This window comes from Saccoglossus kowalevskii, chromosome 11 (genome assembly GCF_978046115.1).
Source record: "Saccoglossus kowalevskii chromosome 11, keSacKowa6.1, whole genome shotgun sequence".
NCBI lineage: Eukaryota > Metazoa > Hemichordata > Enteropneusta > Harrimaniidae > Saccoglossus > Saccoglossus kowalevskii.
The window spans coordinates 10,695,556-10,715,718 of record NC_140651.1 but is presented as its reverse complement, the minus strand read 5'-3'; the positions used below and the strand labels follow the sequence as shown (position 1 = coordinate 10,715,718).

At 34.5% G+C, this 20,163-nt stretch overlaps 1 protein-coding gene across 1 annotated transcript in view; it reads right to left on the bottom strand.

The window, feature by feature from the left end:
- Positions 1 to 520: 520 nt before the first annotated feature.
- The window catches only part of LOC100369012 (TGF-beta-activated kinase 1 and MAP3K7-binding protein 3-like), a 31,612-nt gene continuing 11,969 nt past the window's right edge, over positions 521 to 20,163 (bottom strand). The window contains exons 2-7 of the mRNA XM_002730640.4: positions 18,050 to 18,164; positions 8,954 to 10,454; positions 6,697 to 6,845; positions 5,431 to 5,527; positions 4,695 to 4,769; positions 521 to 4,207 (exon numbers count right to left, since the gene is read on the bottom strand). Of these exons, the coding sequence (XP_002730686.1) occupies positions 4,008 to 4,207; positions 4,695 to 4,769; positions 5,431 to 5,527; positions 6,697 to 6,845; positions 8,954 to 10,454; positions 18,050 to 18,142 (2,115 nt within the window). The 5' untranslated portion in view covers positions 18,143 to 18,164 and the 3' untranslated portion in view covers positions 521 to 4,007. The remainder of the gene's footprint in view (positions 4,208 to 4,694; positions 4,770 to 5,430; positions 5,528 to 6,696; positions 6,846 to 8,953; positions 10,455 to 18,049; positions 18,165 to 20,163) is intronic.

Sequence of the window (20,163 nt, the reverse complement as noted above, 5' to 3'; positions counted from 1 at the left end):
TGCTTCTTCAGTGACTGTTGTGCACATTCATTTCCTAGATACGCTTTTTTTTATATAAAAAACAACGCTTGTGAATATTCTGTACTCTCACAGGAGCTATGCAGAGTTTAAGTTTAATTTGAATGGTGCATTGTGGGTATATAATTTGTTGCAGATGAGTGGAAGAAATCGATTCCAGATATATCCAGAAAAAACCTATAGTTTACTACCATGCAAATTAGGTAATTGATATGCACGAATCTGAACCCAGCTTGAGCACTGTAGCCAATTTCATTGAAATTCAATAAACCACAGCCAGGGTAAGTATTAAAGTTAACCTTGACTGGCTAAGATTTTGTTTTTTTTTGGTTATATCTACTTAGTGTAAAATACTTTGAGTTTTTCACCTTTTTTTAGTAGGATTTAGTGGTCACACTAAAAAATATATTTTAACTCTAGAGCCAACGCTGAAATAATTTTAAAGACTATGCATGCACTTAACTATTCTGATTTATACGAGACAAAATGAAACAATACAACATGAATTCTGATGTCATTTTATTTCAAATTTTAACAAAAGTGTAAATTTAGTACTAAGCGGTTAAACAGCTAGGATTTATCAGTTGGTCATTTGATCCACATTTCAGTAACTATAGAGGGCACCATCCACCACATAATCAGTAACCATAGAGGGCGCATTCACAAGAAGCAATCACAGGGCATTACGTCATGTTTTAGATACAATTCTCTGCATACAGAGAAAGTCAGGAGACCATAACAAATACAGAAATTTGTTTAAAAATATAAATATTATGCAGTAGAAAATTTGTATGCCTCAGAGCCTCTTTAAAAACTACCAAGGGACTACCAAGCAATGAGGAGAAATAAAAAAGCTTAGAGAAATTATTAAAAGAATGATAATTAGCAAACAATTTATAACATGTTGGACACTGGCTTGACCTTGCCATGTAGGAGCCCTTTCATTCTTGCTTCTTGTGAAAGACCCTTAGCGACTGAGATTTGATTTATCGAGTATTAGACATAAGAGAAAATCTACAAATAATAGAAGTATTCATAAAAAAACAACATTTATACATAGACATAAACAAGTTTTTTTTATCACCTCTTGCTTTGATAGCCTATTCCATATACAACATGTGTTGTTTTGATGTCAAAACAAACTGCATTTAAAGTAGAAAAGTACATAACATTATGTAAGAAAAAAAAGAAATAATGTAATACATTAGTCAGCGATGGGGCTATACATCTTCCATATCTGAATATCAATTAACATAAGTCACATGGCAAAGACTAACCAATCATTAAGTATAGCTCCTGTTACTTAGCAGAAATCAACCACAAGATTTACATTTTGTTTTGGAAAGGCAAGGTCTGTATGCATGTATAAATAATGAATAATGAACAAAGAAACAAATAGCATACATCCGAAGAAGGCACTGACTAAACAGGCTGAAAGTCTTGTCACATACATGAGGTGTATAGTGTGGTAAATTCAAGAACTATCCAGTCAGGCATGGGTTGGCCAAAGGCTCTATTTTTATTATCTCTATTATTGCTATAGGTTGTATGGTACCTAGCACAGATTACACGGCTTTTTTCAAGAATATTTCAGTATGAACAGAGAATGCACTTTTGATAGAGGGTCAGAGGGAGGGTTTGATTCCAGGGGTAATGTTATAAATCTTAATATTGGACATATAAATAGGAAATAAACAAACATAAAGTCAACCTATCCATAGTACATTTCCTTGGTATTTATTTGAAGTGTATCAGTGTACTCAAATTTCATGTTACATGGGACCCACATGACGTGATGCAACAACTGACACTTTTAATTACAGCAGCTGTAGCACCATGAATAATCAAATAAGCATTTGTAATTGGATTCATATACATTAGAGAACGAAACAGGGGTATGCAAATGTGGTTATATTATTGGGAACAACATCCAGACATTTTTATATAAATTTGGTTGTTCAAGAACGTCTGATAGTTGAGTTTGTGCTCTTTTCTCGACTTTCACCGGCTCTTCGACCAGTGTTCTACAACAGCTGGCGCAGACCCCATAGAAATACATTGTACAGTGGGTGCACGTCATAGTAGCACAGAACGTATTGTGACTTGGCTCCACCCCTGAGAATACACTGAAGGTCAAACTGATCGTGACAATTGAACATTTCTAGAAAAATACAAATGCAAGTTAACAAGTCTGGAAAATAATTTGTTAGTGTCCATCTCCGGTTGTAGTTTGTTTTTGCATATTTACAGAATGTGTTTCTTCAATAGAATTCCATGTCCAATAAGCTTGCTAATTTCTTGAACTTGCAAGGAACTACCCTTGCACTGTGTGTGATTTCACCGAGAATTTCATCACATACTATTATCTTGTCATCCAAGGATGATGAAACCTTACAAATGCAAGTTTTGAGGAAAAACAGTTGGGTACACCCATTTTATAATGTATCAAATGGCACTCAGCCCACCCTCCCTCTCTCCCTCCTTCCGTCTGTGCTTGCTTGCTTGCTTAACAGACAATAACATGAATATACACATTTCCTATAAATATGGAGAAGGCAGTCACTGAAAAAAATAAATCATAAAAAAACATAAATTGTTTTTTGTTGTTGTAAATGAAAGTGTATAACTTATTAAGAACCATGTTACGGAAGCAAACACTAATCATATGCACAATTCCCAAAGTATTTCTATTAACAACCTAAAACCTAGGTCTGAAAAACAGCGAAATTGCCATCTGAATTAGTCATGGATTCAATAACTAAAAATATTTCGTGCTGCACTAGTATTCGTTATCACCTGCGATGTATTTTTGATTATATATCAAATAAAAGAAGTGAAAACACAAGCCAGGATTATATGCACATTTCCATGTATTAATGCAATCAAATACAAATTTTATTAGGTTATACCACTATGACTATAGTGACGGTATCTCACATCAATGTCCACGACCTCTGAGGAGCAGAGTTGCAGTTGAATCACACAAAATGGATTTTCCAAATAATTGCATATCAATAAAAAAGGCCAACAAACTATGTAAGCATGTTTCTATATTACAGACCAGCAATGCATATGATGACACAATTTTCAATCAAATTCATGGTCAAATGTGTTAATTGTACACTGATACAACACGTTTTCTGTAGAGACCTTGGAACGTGGATAGATCTACTATTCAAGTTGTTGCTCCACTTCTGCCTTTACCCACTAAAAAGCAGAACAGAGACTGCGGTAGAAATTTATATAGACCGCAAATATTGAGCTAGATGATGTTGCTATGACAACAGTCTATACTGGATAAATTCCTGAGACATGGTAGTGGTGCAAAGACTTGCCTTTATCTAACTTGCAACCCTTGCTGATAACATAATTCATTAAATGTATAAATTTACTATTTATTTTTGTAAATATAGAGCTAACATAGTTTAATTACATATAAGTTAATTAGTTAGAGAATGTGCAATTCTGAATACACATTTCATATTGGGACAATTAGAGGAATTGGACTTTGATGCATTATTTAGCATTGTGCAGTCAACATTCACAAGGAATATGAAGAATATTTACAAATTCCCCTAATTGTATTGTTTTATAGCATATACAAATATGAATTATAAAAAACAATGCTCATTCAGATGGCAAATACTGACAGTCAAGGCCTAGGATACTCAGTCAACAACTTGTCATTAATAGAAAAATACTACTTACAAATTTGAACTCAAATTTCAGATTTGTCTACAAACATAGATGTAAAATTTCTTTCCTTTTTTACATGATTGAAATATTAAGGAAATCTTATTAAAAACTTCCAGTGAAGAATACCAGAAGTAAGACTTTTTTTTAAAAAATTACTGATGTGATTACTCAACCAATCAAGTGTAACTGTCAAAATTCAGCAACCAATCACAGTGACTTAGTCTGTAGTTCAAGTTCCATGATTGGCTAAAAAAAAACATCCTGGCTAAGTTGTGATTGGTCAACTTTAGCACCTACACAACCCGTGGCATTTCACACGTTTCACATTTGTCCAACGCGGGATGATTTAAAAAAGTACAATGCACGCAGCTCCACTGTTGTCCTTCATCAGGGTCTGACGTCTTGACTGGTGGTGGCGGCGGCGGTTTTTTCGCTGGCAACGGTGGAGGTGGTCGTGCTGGTGGTATCATCGAATGGGCAGATTTTGACGGTGCTGTGAGAAGTGAGAGAACATTGATTACTACATGTATACAGTAAATAAATTCATCCATACTTACACTATACATAAAAATACATAAGGATGTACTCTGGCTGATCATCCTTTCTAAGAAGATCTAATATCGATGTAAATGCCGCAAGTATTATTTTGCAGTCATGATTTTTAGAAAATAACACAGACTACTCTTAATGCTAAAAGAAAAATGATTTTATGTTCGTGATGCTACTGAGTATAGATCAATAAGACGTGTAACACCACATCTCTGTATTATCTCTATTAGACACCATTAACACAAGTCTGTGTGAATATGCAAATTACTCTGTCAATTTCATATGTTGGGCCACTTATTATAACTTTCATTCATGAAAAAATAGCTTTACCCGGCCAATGATATCCAATGTAAGCCATGCAAGAATAAAGGCGTGACAAATTTGTTTGTTTCACTCTGTCAAACAATTTAATTACACATGAGTATACTCACTTGGTGGTTTGGGCGGAACTGGACCAGGAGCACCAGTTGTAAAATTTCCATAAAAACTACTACTCTGTTCAGCATCTGTCAAGAAATAATGAATGTTATCCAGTCTGTTACAATACTACACCACGGCCATCATGAATGGAGTTCTAAAATGTCCGTGGTTATATTTCATAACCTGGTTATAGCATGAAATACATGTATAAGTTAAAGTACAGAATATACCACTCTGCATATGCGATAAATTGACTATTCATTAAGCTATTCAAAATGAAAATTTGATTGGCTGACCAAAACCTTAGCAATGTGAGACAAGGTGGTATAAATTATCAAAATCATGATCGCCTAATGGTTAATGGCTGTTTGCAAGCAACAAGCGTCTCTGAGCTCATGTTACAGTGGTTCTGAAAATTATTTGTACAAACAGTCAGCAAGATGGCTTGCAAGCTTTTACTTGACAGGGCCTTCTGAATGATAGCGTGATGTGTTAGATCTACTATTTTATAGGGATTGTAAACATGATAATTTGCTAATCTACAATATAGTGTACATATTCAATAACTATGTGATTCAAGAACGCATATTATTTTGAAAAAAACTGCTGGAATGAACTAAACTGCGCAGATGTCGATTGAAAAGCACCGCCAAGTCTATATTGGACAAAAACCGAAGTGTCATCTTGCTAAGTGACTGTCCGGACAATTCTCAGAACCATTGTAAATCTTCCATGTACGGTACTTACCGTTCTCATTGGCTATGACTTCAACTTCTTTTGACATACAATTGATATCTGTTTGTAACATTCTATTTTCAGCTCTTAATCTAGCAATGTGCTCTAACTGCAAGAAAAGAAGATATTAAAATTGAATGGTTGCCAATAATAATGAATTTACCACACACTGGCTTACCACTGTGTCTGCTGCTCATATGTACATGCTGTTTCTTTGCTATATTGAAAACACCATATTTGCTCTGAAGTATTGTCACGATTATAAGCTCTTACTAAGAATAGAACTGGTACAGTACTGTAAAATACTTTATTTTGCTTGGAATTAATTTTCGCTATTTTTCGTTGAAGGAATGATTCAGTGAAAATAAAAATCAAGCGAATATACCATTTTGCTTATATTTTACATTAAACTCGTTAAAAATCAATGAAAATAAATTCCATACAAAATTAATTCCAGCTAAAATAAATTATTTTACAGTATGTGAAAAAGAGAACAATGTTTGAAGACATTTTCAATCCCAAATGTTAAAAGTTAAAATGCTGAGTTACTTTGCTGTGGCTTTACCGTAATATCTTGTAATTCCTAAATAAATGTATTGCATGAACAAAGCCTTTGAGAAATTATTCTAATGCCACAAAAGTCTGTTGCTATTTTAGTTTTTTGTTTATTCATTTGTTTGTCAGAATCAAACATCTTCATGACTTTGTGTTTTAGCAGTGCATCTTCAATAGATGTGCACATAAATGAAATATTGCAGTGATTGTGAGAAAGAGTTCCTTTTGCACCCCACCCCTCAAATTCAATCGTACATGTCCCCTCTAGATAACTATAGGCATCTTTAGGAGGGACATAGACAATTAAATTGTGTAGCACTGGAGGGTAGGGGTAGGGTTAGGGATAGGGATAGGGTGTGCAAAAGGAATCCTTCCTTATTGTATACTGGATCATTAATGCATGACTTTCAGATGCCCTTTTTTCCCTACAGATTTTTGTAGCAGGTGTTTTGTTAAAATGGATAATTTTGACCATAGACACACCTCTCCATTACGTAAGCACATTCGCTATTAACAGAGTGAATACGGTAGTCTAGGTGTGTAAGAGAACCAAGCATGGACTACATATATGCTACATAATCCTGCAATGGACCCTGCATAAGAATATCTTAGAAATAAATGAAAGAATGAATGAATGAAACTAAAACGCTCTAGTTCATAAACTCATAACTCTGTAAGAACCATTTCTGTACAATTCTCGTTAATGTATGTATCGGTACGTACCCTTGGCAATTGTGAGCTTCGGACTTTTCTATCCATTAACTCAGTTTCTAAACCTTCAACTTCTCTCCTGAAATTTTCTAACGTCTTTTTCTCAACTTCTAAATCTCGTATAAGTCTATCACATCTGGCCTTTTGGTGTAATAGCAACGCTACCAACAAACAAGTATACAATATTAGTGACTTTAAATGAACTGTCAAAACTAGGCTAAATACATAACATAATTTGCTTCCTTCCTGTCACTCGTGGACAAGTAACAGGAGTCAATATAACATGGACAATGCGACTGAACGAGTACAACAACAAAGTTAAAATGCAAGAAACATGACACAGACAATACTAGTTTCAGAAGTGACATACAAAAACCAGATTAAGAATCTACTTGTATAAGACTGGCACTGACATATTTCAGAATTGTAAAATATTGCAATTTCAGAAGGGCTCACATACGTTATACACGTATCTAACTTTAAAGACAGCAGAGAAAGTCGGTGAAGTGCATTTCTACAGGTCATACTTTAATAGAATACCTTCATATTAAACAAGAGTTTGATTTTATTATGATGAACAAGAATTTCCCTATATTATCCCCAGAGCTGTCAGCGAGTTTAATATACTAAGCAAAATCAAGTGATACTGTTGGTCCATGGTCAAAATAAGCGTATATTTCAATGATCTCGCATTTCATTTTTGGTTTCTGTGCACTTCTAATGTGATACCCTTTTTAATGCTGTATTTGAATTCTGATAAGAAAACAATTCAACCACTACAGTGTACTGAATTATTGTCAGTAACCCATACGATATAAACTTATTTTTTTTTTTAAATTCGAGTGGTTATTTTCTGTGTTGGTGGATCCTCCAAATAAAATGTGAATTTCAACGTTCCATTGTGGTATTAAAGTTGACAGACTTGTGGAAGATATGGAAGTATTCCAATCCTGTATCATATAAGTCCTGATAACCCTGATGTTCTGACGTCAAATTGAGGTGACACTACTAGTTTATCACTGGGCTTGTCCATACAAATGACGTCAAGGACTTACAGAGATGCCATGAGTGTTACAGATCTACAATGACAGAGTGCGTCAAGGTGATAACCCTTTTTATCAGATGACCAACTAAGATTGCCATAAAGAAACTTATTTTTCAAAAATACACTATCAATTCATATGTTAATTTATGCTAATTAGACATAACACTGACGGTCGAGTCCATCTTAGTGATAAATTTTCACATCAGTCCACATGTCTAAATATTCCCATGTAATCTGTCTAAAACTTAACACCAAAGAGACTGATAAAGTGAAACCTGTCTAAACTGAACACCAGGGACTGATACAGAGAAACCTGTCTAAACTGAACACCAGAGACTGATAAAGTGAAACCTGTCTAAACTGAACACCAGAGACTGATACAGTGAAACCTGTCTAAACTGAACACCAGAGACTGATACAGTGAAACCTGTCTAAACTGAACACCAGAGACTAATACAGTAAAACCAGTCTGAACTGAACACCAGAGACTAATACAGTAAAACCTGTCTAAACTGAACACCAGAGACTGATAAAGTGAAACCTGTATAAACTGAACATCAGAGACTGATACATTGAAACCTGTCTAAACTGAACACCTGGGACTGATACAGAGAAACCAGTCTAAAATGAACACCAGAGACTAATACAGTAAAACCTGTCTAAACTGAACATCAGAGACTAATACAGTGAAACCTGTCTAAACTGAACACCAGGGACTGATACAGAGAAACCTGTCTAAACTGAACACCAGAGACTAATACAGTGAAACCTGTCTAAACTGAACACCAGAGACTGATACAGTGAAACCTGTCTAAACTGAACACCAGAGACTAATACAGTAAAACCAGTCTGAACTGAACACCAGAGACTAATACAGTAAAACCTGTCTAAACTGAACACCAGAGACTGATAAAGTGAAACCTGTATAAACTGAACATCAGAGACTGATACATTGAAACCTGTCTAAACTGAACACCTGGGACTGATACAGAGAAACCAGTCTAAACTGAACACCAGAGACTAATACAGTGAAACCTGTCTAAACTGAACATCAGAGATTAATACAGTGAAACCTGTCTAAACTGAACACCAGGGACTGATACTGAGAAACCTGTCTAAACTGAACACCAGAGACTAATACAGTAAATCTTGTCTAAACCGAGCACCAAAAAAGTTAAATCTGTGTAAACACCAGGGACTGATTTCATTATATACAGCCTTTACCTTGTGTATATGCATAGTCTTCTTGTTCCTTTGTTAATCCTGAAGTAGCTGCTTGCTGATCATCGAGTGGACTCTCTAACAGACTACTATGGCTAGATGCAGGTGACAATGGCTGTATTGGAGGAGGCGGAGTTGCAGTGCCTTCTATACTGCGATTTAATAAACTTTCCTCAGCTGGACTAGAACTTAAATTAGATGCCCTTGATGATTGTGAAGGAATGTACCTCACAGAACTTACTACACTTTGTTGTTGTCCACTGTTTGTACTACCTGGAGCAGCTGAGGGATCCAGACTGTACTGTGTTTGATACCTTACATTGTAGTTACTGAATGAACTTGGTGGATAGGAAGCTCTATTTTGCTGCTTTGTTTGGGGTTGATTCATAGGAAAATAATGTGATGAGCTATAAGATGGTGGAGGCGGCTGCGGCGAGATGGCACCAGAAGTGCCAGTGTAATGTCTCTGAATCTGAGTGGGACCGCTACCGTAAGTTGTATCCCGTGGATGCGTAAATGTTCCTGTGCTTCCACCTTGGAAAAGTGAGATAGGCTGGTATGGAATCACATCTGATGAAGCGGTTGAGTAATGGTTGTAATGTTTGGGTGTAGAACCTGGACTTGTATAGTTCGGTTGGTGCCCAACTTTGGCTGCAACCACATACTGTTGCGACGTACTGGCGCTGACACTGCCAGGGCTGGCATATTGTTGTGATGTACTGGGAGGAGCTGTACTCGTATAATGTTGCGATGGTCCAACACTGCTAGAGCTGGCATACTGCTGAGATGAGCTGTGGCCAGGACTGGTATAGTGTTGAGACGTATTCGGCGCTACATTGACATACTGCGGTGACGTACTGAGCCTTGAACTGCCAGGAGAGGTGTACTGTTGATGTGAGGAACTCGAGCCGGGAGTCTCATAATGCGACATGTTTGGATAGGTTTGATGCTGCGATGTACTGGAGTATTGTGATGGAGACTGATTATAGCCGTAAGTCCCTACAGTAGTTGCATTAGGTGTTGTGTTAGAGAAGCTGCCAGATGGACTTCTATTGTAAGAAGTATTAAACTGACCAGGTGATGGACTGTGGGTATATTGGGATAAATGTTGTTGTTGTTGTTGTTGTTGTTGTCGATTCTGCTGCTGCCGCGGTTGCACTCGAGGAACATTTGTCATGTACGTTGAAGTATATTTTGGTGGACTGTTCCGACACCCATGACTAAAAGGACGAAAATTTGACACAACTGGAGCAGATTGTGCCTCCAGTGTTGGATAAAACTGTTCATTACTAGTAGCTGTCCCAGATTCAAAACTGGCACTATGTCCCAAACCACCTTTTGAACTATTAGAACCTTGGTGGTTTTTTTGCTCGCTTTGGTTAAGATGTAAATTCTGAAACTGGTTTGACATGTCCATGCTTGAAGCACTCTCAAATGGTCCATACATGTATCTAATGCTCTCCTTTTCAAGCGCATCAACGCAATGATGATAACTATTTTGATTCTGCAAAAAAAAAAAAAATAAGAATCTTGTCAGTATGCGAATAACAAACATTGTAAAGTAAACATTATTATCATACCCGTTGACGAAATTTCGGTTGTCGTTTCTAACTATTTATCTATCTACATGCATATATAATGCATAAGAATTCTGTACAAGACAGTCACATGACCTCTGTCATACATAAGTATTATAAATGGAAATTTAATTGGATACATTTATTCAAACTTGCTCGAACACAAGAACATGTCCAACCTAACACAATGGGGGGTGTGACTGTAGACCACTTTTTAGTAAATTTAAATTTGTGATTTTTTAGTCAAGCAATACACAAAACGCAGTTACAGTAACCCATAGAAAAATAGTTTGGTTCTGACTGTTGAGACAAGTCAACTGAACTCCATCAAACAAATTGTTCACAAAAATTAGGTACACTTCAAATATCAAACAACGACTGAATAAACTTGCATTTTAAAGTTATGATGACCAAAATAACATACAAAATGGAACTCATCAGCCTATTGCAAACAAATGCTGAATAATAGATGCGTCTTAATAAGCCAATAGGCTTTACCAATATCCCATGTTTGAACAGAATTAGTCCGCACAAATAGGTGATAATGCTCTACACAAATAAAATGTAGGTCTTTAGGTCAAAATATTCGCCAGTCAGTCATTTTGTATCTGATCAGGAAACAATGTGAAGGATATGTATACCATAGTGTATCAGCTATTTACTAAGTCTGGGGAAATTGGACCATTAAATTTGAAGAAAATTTGACAGACAAAACGAAACCCAATCCATAAACCATAAGTGTTTAGAATAATTTTGAAGAAAACTATCTGTGAAGTGAATAGAGTTCTACTGAACAGATAGTGACTCTGACATACAGTGAATACACGCATATTTTACAGGTTTCACACCTCAAATACTAGAATTACCGAGTTTATATTCTGACAGACTCAAAATTAAGATTTAGTAGCAACAAGCTACTTCACCAGATACACCTGGCTTGTTTACATTAACTAACAGGATCACCTTACTGAATTCATACCATATTTTTTTTTAAATGATCGATAGATATAGCCAATATGACATATCTATTTGGTCCAACATTACCAAAGCAATTATGGACAAATACATAAAAATGCACACAATATTGCACAGAAATTTTGACGGGAGAAACAATTGAACTCAAAGGGTAAAATATGATACATACATGAATGCACGGAACCGGATATACAATTTAACTTCTAGACTATAGTATCAATAGAGATGAAAGATGTGGTCAATCCGGAAATATACAATGTAACCACCTGTGATTGAATGTGTGCTTCATAATTCTACAGTAGTACATGTAAATATCTAAATCCTTCACAGCATGTTAGGGAGTGATCTAGAGACACGCAAGTCCATGAATCCTTCAAACCATAATAGTGGCATGGAAAGACTCATTCAAACATATCAACTGATACAAAGATAGGCTTCTATGATGTCACAACGTGATATATGACATCATCAAAACCACACCTTGTCATCACCTTACATAGTCATGAAAAGTAACTGGGTCACGAGGGTGATATTAATCTAGGGCATATAGTCCAACGAAGATATCAGTATAATTAATTATAATATCATGTAAACAAAACTCAAAAATTGACAAGACACAAGAAAGACTGCTACCATTTTTCAAAATTAGAAACCCAACTACAAAAAATTACAAAAAAGTACATCTTCAAAACTATGAATGTCCAACACATAAATGAAACTAAGCATGTATGTAAACATTTTCAGTCGTCCAGAGGACCATTTTCAGCCGTCCAGAGGACCATTTTCAGCTCTCAAGAGGACAATTTTCAGCCCTCCAGAGGACTATTTTCAGCCCAACATTACTAATTTCATATTTTCAGAAAAGAATACAAATCAACAACTCTGCAAAACATATAATAACATAGTTGGTCAGTTTTTAAGTAAATGAACAACCAAAAATCTGACCTGAAATTAGTTGTGACATGCTTACATACATGTTAAAGCCGCAAATAAGAAGTCAACCTTGGCAGAAAAAAAACTTTTAATTTTAATTGTTTTTAATTGCCATTATAGAACAATGCTAAATAATCAGAGTTTAAACATATCAGTCAACCTACAATGTACCCTCAAAGTAAAGAACTCGTACATCTTTTAAAGCTTAATAGCAAGGGTTCAATCTGAATAGATTTTTTCAAATTTCTGATATCATAAAATCAGAAATAGTCATGACAGACGCACCTTAATAGTGTCTAGCATGGTCGATATATGTATGTATGTATGCAATCTGGCTTTATATGGTTTTTGAAAAGTCAAATATATCACTTCAAACTGAAAACTAGTTGCTAAAAATAGAAAACAAGATATATTGCTATGATACGCGTAATGCTTATATAAGAGATATAAGATATGAAAGCAATCAGCTTTTGAGAAGCCGAAAATATCAGTTTTGACCCAAATCATTAGCTCAGTTCAATCATATGCATTTCTGATTAATTTATGGAAGACGTCATTATATCTTCTAGTAAAGCCACCCAGCACAGCTAATTTACATATGAATTCAGCCATGGACACCAGTCTCCAGTTGAGACATCACATGGTGCCGATGAATTCTCTAGGGACAATACAGGAAATATTGAAGTGTGACCTACAAAGCCCAGGAAACACTTCATCATACCGTCTGCCAACACAAGTTAGGTACTCTTTTTAACATTTATTATTTCTACACTAAGTCCATGGAGATTCATAAGCAGGACCATTAATCACAAGATCATGCTCAGATCACATGTTGCCTAAAATAGCTAATCTTTTTAAATACTCTCAGAGTCTCACTCAGTCCCTCTGAAAGAAGGAGTTGTCTCAAAATGCAGGTGGTACATTTTTTCGATAGGTTTAATTTCAAGAGCTGAATTTTAACAAATCTGAAGCATTATCAGCAGTTATAGCCACTTCAGAGTTAACTTTGTTTTATAGATTTATTTTTAGAGACCCAAATTCAATATACATTGCATGTTTACGAGTCTTGATGATTGTAAATCATTTCTTTTCAACTTTTAAAATATTTACAATTAGAGGAAATTTGCGAGGACGATAAAACTTTGCGAAAGTCACAGTGATTTGCCACCAACACTCCTAAAAAGTCTTCTGTAACTAAGGTAATTCACAAGCATTTTCCACGAAATTAAGGCCTGTTTTCTGTAAATCAGATGTGAGGTGCGAAATGCAACATGTAGTCAAATATACACTTTCGGCATTCCAATATGTACACAAATTTAGTCAGACACCTTTATGAGTAATTTATTACTCCAAATAAACAAGACATTGTTTAAATATTGTGCATTGTATTATTATGGTTTTTCCCTGACGCTTCAAGTTACAATAAGGATTTTTAACCACGTAATGCAATCTTGTGATGTTTGCATTGAAATGCACTGGTATGTACTGCTAACTTTCAGACATGATGCATTGAATTATCATCACCCATGATGAGAAGTATGTGCATTTTTTGCAGTATAAAGTTCAAATTTTTATCCTCCCTCAAATTTTTCTTTCTTTATTTCTGCGATTTGAGACTGTAAAATAGTCTTACAAAAGATTGTGATGCTTTGGGATCAACAGGAATCAAACATGCCTGGAGCTATAATTCCCTCCTTTCTTTCACAATCTACAACTTACAAGTAGTTGCAATGAAACATGAATTATCATGCCTAAAAGTCGCTATTCGCTCACTGACACATTGTATTAGAAAATTAATAAAGAATTTCTGCTGCATTGTGGGAAGACAAGCTAACTACTAGTCTTGAAACAGCAGTTCTTTTTCCAGCATATTTTGAGTTAGCAATTGATATTAAATTTGAGACTATCCGGTAATCCCTAACATCATACACACATGTACATACAAGCGACATTAATACACTACTTTCTAAATACCAACACAATGACAGTGTAACTCTACACAACATAGCTGTGATCCAGAAAACACAAGATGAGGCTTCTGGGAAATGTGCGTATGAACAGAATTTAAAATATTGCACAGATAACTTTAAAGATTTTATCCTTGAGTTGTTATGGTCTAGACAGAAAATGAATACTGTAAAACCATTTATTTTCACTGACATTTAATTTCACTACCGTATTTTGATGTTTTGGTCAACTTCACTGGGTTTTAAGTTCACGAACTTGGCAGGTAAACAATGAGCTCATCTGCAAAAATAGTGAATTAAAAACCCGTGAATAATTAACACATTTACAGTATTCAACATCCAGGCCTAGCTACACGGTAAACATTTAATACATTGACAACCATAATGCTATAATATTGCCATTACTGTAGGAAGCCAAATTTGTGTAGATTAGTGATTTAAAAAAAAAAAATATCCCTGAACCTTGAATCAGGTACATTGTAGATTTGAAAAAATAAAAATAAAATAAATTACTAAAAGCGAATATTTGTTGTGAAGATAAGGAATAGAGAGAACATTGATTAGAATTTGGTAGAGTAATGATTTCTGTGCAAATTGAGATAGGTTATAGACCATTACTAGTGTGTTCACTAAGCCTATAGGATACACCACTGATGCAAATAGATCTTCTGTGACGCAACTACGTGTAGGTGTGCTAATTCACTACTGTGTCATTGACGTAACAGAAAATCCTTGATACAGTCATCTTAAAAAATATCGTGTTATAGTTATGAATTTGTATTTCGGTAAAATGAAATTCACATTTTATAAACAAAATAAGTATAAAAACAAAAGAATCACATATACAGTCACACACAATTTTAATCTTTCTTGAAGACTGACCTCCCTGGCAGTCAATTAGCTGACTTAACTTGATTTTTGACTTAGGAACCCAACCAAAAGGGCAAAAATAGAGTAATTTTTATTAATCATCCTGGTCTAAGCACATTACAGATGTAAATGTACTCTGAGAGCAAACGAAGGCAGTAAGAACAGATCCACTGTATAAAGTGCCAAACATACACTACTGCTTCAATAAATTTATGACAAATTCAACTATTATAATTTTAAATTTTTAATTTTTTCAAGACTTGTAGTCAATAGGATATCATGATCATTTGGTCAAAAATTATCAAAAGCAATTTTTTTTTTAAAATACATAAAAACAGCAAAACGCTGCACCAATATGAAAACTATACGTTGCTCAAATAGTTAAAGAAAGCATACACAACGCAATTAGATATTAGTATTACACAATCTACCAAGCAGACTAATTTAAAGATGAAGTGTAAAAATATGTTCCATGAATTGAGCTATTGTTGAGGGATCACGGATGTTCACAACAAGGGGACAAATTTAATTAAGTATTTTTGAAATGTGTAAGATCCTTTACTTCGATACAAGACAGATTAGGGAAGACGTCAAAAGATCGATGTCGGATAAAAAACTTAATTCCTTTAGTTTTTTTCCAAACCCCCCTACCCCCCCACTGAAACTTACTTGATATATATTGGTCATGGCGTCAGACTACATTCACCATTAAATACAAATTGATAATTGGACAGTAGTATAGCATAGCAGTTGGTTGTCAGGTGGGTGTAAAAAGATTTTACAAATGCACCTCATTTGACGCAGATTTACACTCGAACCAAACCATTTTTCTGTTTGTTTTTTTCCCATTTTCGGTTATTTCTGTCCATGATTGGATAGAAAAAAAAACAAACTACAAAATAATACTCCAAGATTTTTTTGACTTCTTTAAAAAATAAAATCGTTTTTGTAGGATGGAAACTTTTTGAGGTCAAAACCCCCCACCCCCAAACTAAAGGAAATAAGTTTTTTATCCGACATCGATCTTTTGACGTCATCCCTTATTACAAATGGTCTGAAGATTTGCAAAGTCAAATTTGTAGTGGTGGATAGACGTGTTAAAAAACAGCTTAATTCATAAACAGTGTAATCAGAAATTAATTTCTGCCGAACAAGAAAGGAATTTGTAGAGTGTCGCTGTAATGAAGTACGTTTACTACGGTAGGAAGTGTTCATCAGTCTACACCTCCCTTCGTGTTAAGTTTTACTGTGAGGAGAGACCGTAATATATACTATGGGGCTTTAAAAAGGGTTTTTTATGAACATCGCAAAGGGATTTACCAAAAATTAATATACCGATACACAACGTAGTCAATGAACACTGTCATCAAAATGAAATTACATGAAATGTGCTCTGTGAGTCAAGACATGACAAAAAAAAACACCTACCAATGGATTAGTAGCAATGCCAATTTTTGAGAGGTCGAAAATACTACCACATATCTAACAAAGAGAGAGCGATGTAACGTGAAGCAGTTTAGTGTGAAATATAGTTTACAAGACAAAGTGATTGTTTTATTTTATTTTATTCAACAAACTACCCACGCTGGGAAACTATCTCTGTACATTTCACTTATTGTGGTGTTGAAAAACAACCCTAATATCAACAAGCAGCCTCTTGGCTAAGATAGCTCCGCTGTTAGCAATGCACATTTCAATTAAAGAACAGAAGATATCATTAGAAAATTAACAATATGCATAGTATCAATGCTATGGGACTTGCTGTTTTCAACAAGAATTCAAAAACATCATTTTTCACCATAAATGATTGTGGTTTTAACAAGAAGTCGAAAATATCACTTTTTACCAAAAATGACAAAAGTATTCATCAAAATTAGAGAATTGAAGATATCATCATGAAATGAACAAATTTGAGAGTGGTCCACATGTACTACTTATATATGTAATATCAAAGCAATTGGACTTGTGGTTTTTAACAAGAAGTCGAAAATATCACTTTTTACCAAAAATGACAAAAATACGGTATTCACCAAAATTAGAGAATTGAAGATATCATTACAAAATGAACAAATCTTAGAGAGGTCCACATGTACTACTTATATATGTAATATCAAAGCAATTGGACTTGCGGTTTTTAACAAGAAGTCGAAAATATCACTTTTTACCAAAAATGACAAAAATATTCACCAAAATTAGAGAATTGAAGATATCAACATGAAATGAACAAACCTAAAAGAGGTCTACCAAAGGTACATATACACCAAGTATCAAAGCATTCAGGCTCGTAGTTTTCAAGAAGAAGTCGAAAAAGTAAAACATTGACACGGACGATGGACGACAAACGACGACGGACAATCACTCATATGATAAGCTCCGCTCGACCAAGTCGACAGCGGAGCTAATAAAGCTGTATCGATCTAGAACATGTAGATGTAGATATTGATCTAATGACGTAAAAGTGAATGGCAATCAGTAGATTAACATCATTCTACCTGCCATCACGTGACAACTGAACTACGGTTACAATATCGATATAACCAAACAGTGTGTGTCAACAACTGAGAGATACAATGTAACGAGCAAATAAAGCAAGATTGGAAAAATTCTTTTATCAATGTAGATGCCTGAGCATAGCAGTTATAAGAAGAAAGATGCTGATTAGACAGAATTCTACTTTCCAAACATACATTTTCAGTCAATACTGAAAGACTAACCTTTGAAGACGAATGAAGTTGTTTCATAATTTATTCATTATAGCAGACATGCCAGAATCTTACCTGTTGAATACAGCTACACACTACACTTGTTGGTATTTCAGGAAACTGTTCTTTTAATCTTTTTAATATTGCAGTGTCAATTTCATGGTCCATAGTGTAATAGTACCAATGTGTTCTGCAAATAAAACAAACTGCGATGTAATAAATCATGGCTATTCGGTAAATAACTCAAATATAAATTTTACAGATTTGCCATTGAAGCAGTGAAATTTATCACAAAGATAATTACCGCAGATTTCACTTAAGGTAGAAGCCTACTCACAATTTGACAAAATTGGCCATAAATCGCATGACAATGTTCATTAGTTTATTATGTACAATCATGAAGCTAATTTCCCATGGTACAATGAAATAGCATTATTTTGTGTGTTACAGTTAAGTTTTTTGAGAAACGTGTCCTAATATTTCTTGAAAATCGCTATTTTTAGAACAAATCCATAGAACACAATTTTAAAGAAAAATTGCATTTTTTGGCATTTTTTTAAGACCCAGATTTTTAAAATAATTCAGAAGAACAAAAAGTACTCCTTCATTAACAATATATGATTTTTTTCAGCCTATGTCACCAGGCTAGATTTTGAGATATTGCATAATATCTCTGCCATAGGAACCTATGGTAAAAGTGTTATAATAGTGCCAAAATGGCGACTTTCCACTAAAATAAAACCATCAATATCTCAAAAATAAGGCTGGTGACCCCCAACTTTTTTAAAGTCAATATCCCTATATTGCCTTGGAGTACAGCTTGTTGCAAAATTAATAAATTCTGGGTTTTTTAATTTATGAGTAGGCTTCTACCTTAACAGCCAGAGTTCTTACAGCAATGAGAGAAACCCATAAACAAGACTTTTTAATAGTAATGAAAAACAAATTTAAGACAGAGAAAATACAATGCACAAGGCAATTTTAAATAGTTAACTAAGGAAAGGGTTTTGGATGCAGAGGAATGGGAATTCTAGTTAATTGTGATTTTAATGGTACATGTAACTCTGTGTGCAATACAGAAGATCAGAGAATACAAAAGAAAACAGAAAACAAAAGAATCACATGATCCACTATTCTTAGCAGACATTATAGTAAATATTGTATCATTTTGTCACTTATGCATATTCAAGATTAAAATGAAAAAAACATAAAAATACAGAAACACAAGCCATACAGGTACATACCCATAAGACCAATGTTGCATGACAACCCTGAACACCCAGCGAAAAATGAATGCTTTTATAGAACATAGTTTTGACTAATCTGGATACTAGTAACTGCATTGTTGTTTAGGGGTCAAAAGGTCAAGTCTGTTGTCACCAACGAAACATTTTCTTGGCACTGATGCTTTTTATCACATTTAAAAATAAAATTGTTGGCCCTTTGTGTGCACTGAACGAGTCATGTAAACCTTAGATTCATAGATAATTTGAGGTTATTCAAAAAGGGCAACATATGGAATTCAAACAGTTTTATTGTGTTTCTTGACTCCTGAAAGCACCGAAAATTTGTCAAGATAAATTTGAAAATAAAAGCAACACATTTTCACCTTGGTAAAATGATCACAAGACATTCTGGAATAGAAAATTGGTGAATCGAGATAATCACGATAATTTGAACGAGTGAACAATTTCACTTGGATCATCAAGACATGAAGTCACAGTTGCTTTGCAAAAATATGAACAATCTTTAATTACCTAATATATAACGGTTTACAATGCTTTTAAAATATTTTTTTTTAAGTTTCATATCTAACATATGCAGGGTTCAAAAATTCACAAAGACAGATCATTGCCTGGCTGCCCATGTCTTGATACCCTCCCTTGATATTTTCTACACAAGTTCAAGACATTTCAAAGATGTAGTCTTAAAATTAGGTGTCCTCAAAAAAACGAAGCTTAAGCAACACACATGCCGTAAATATTAAATATTATCTTGCATCAGTTTTTTTGTGTTTACTCAAAATAAGTACCTGCTAAAATAAGCATACTATACATGTAATATCAAAAAATACAGTACAAGGTGAATGAACGCGAATTAACCACATTTAGTAAATGTACTGCTCAATCAATGTTTTGGGTAACAAAATACATTTGCTCTATTACTATCACATGGACTAAATTATACGT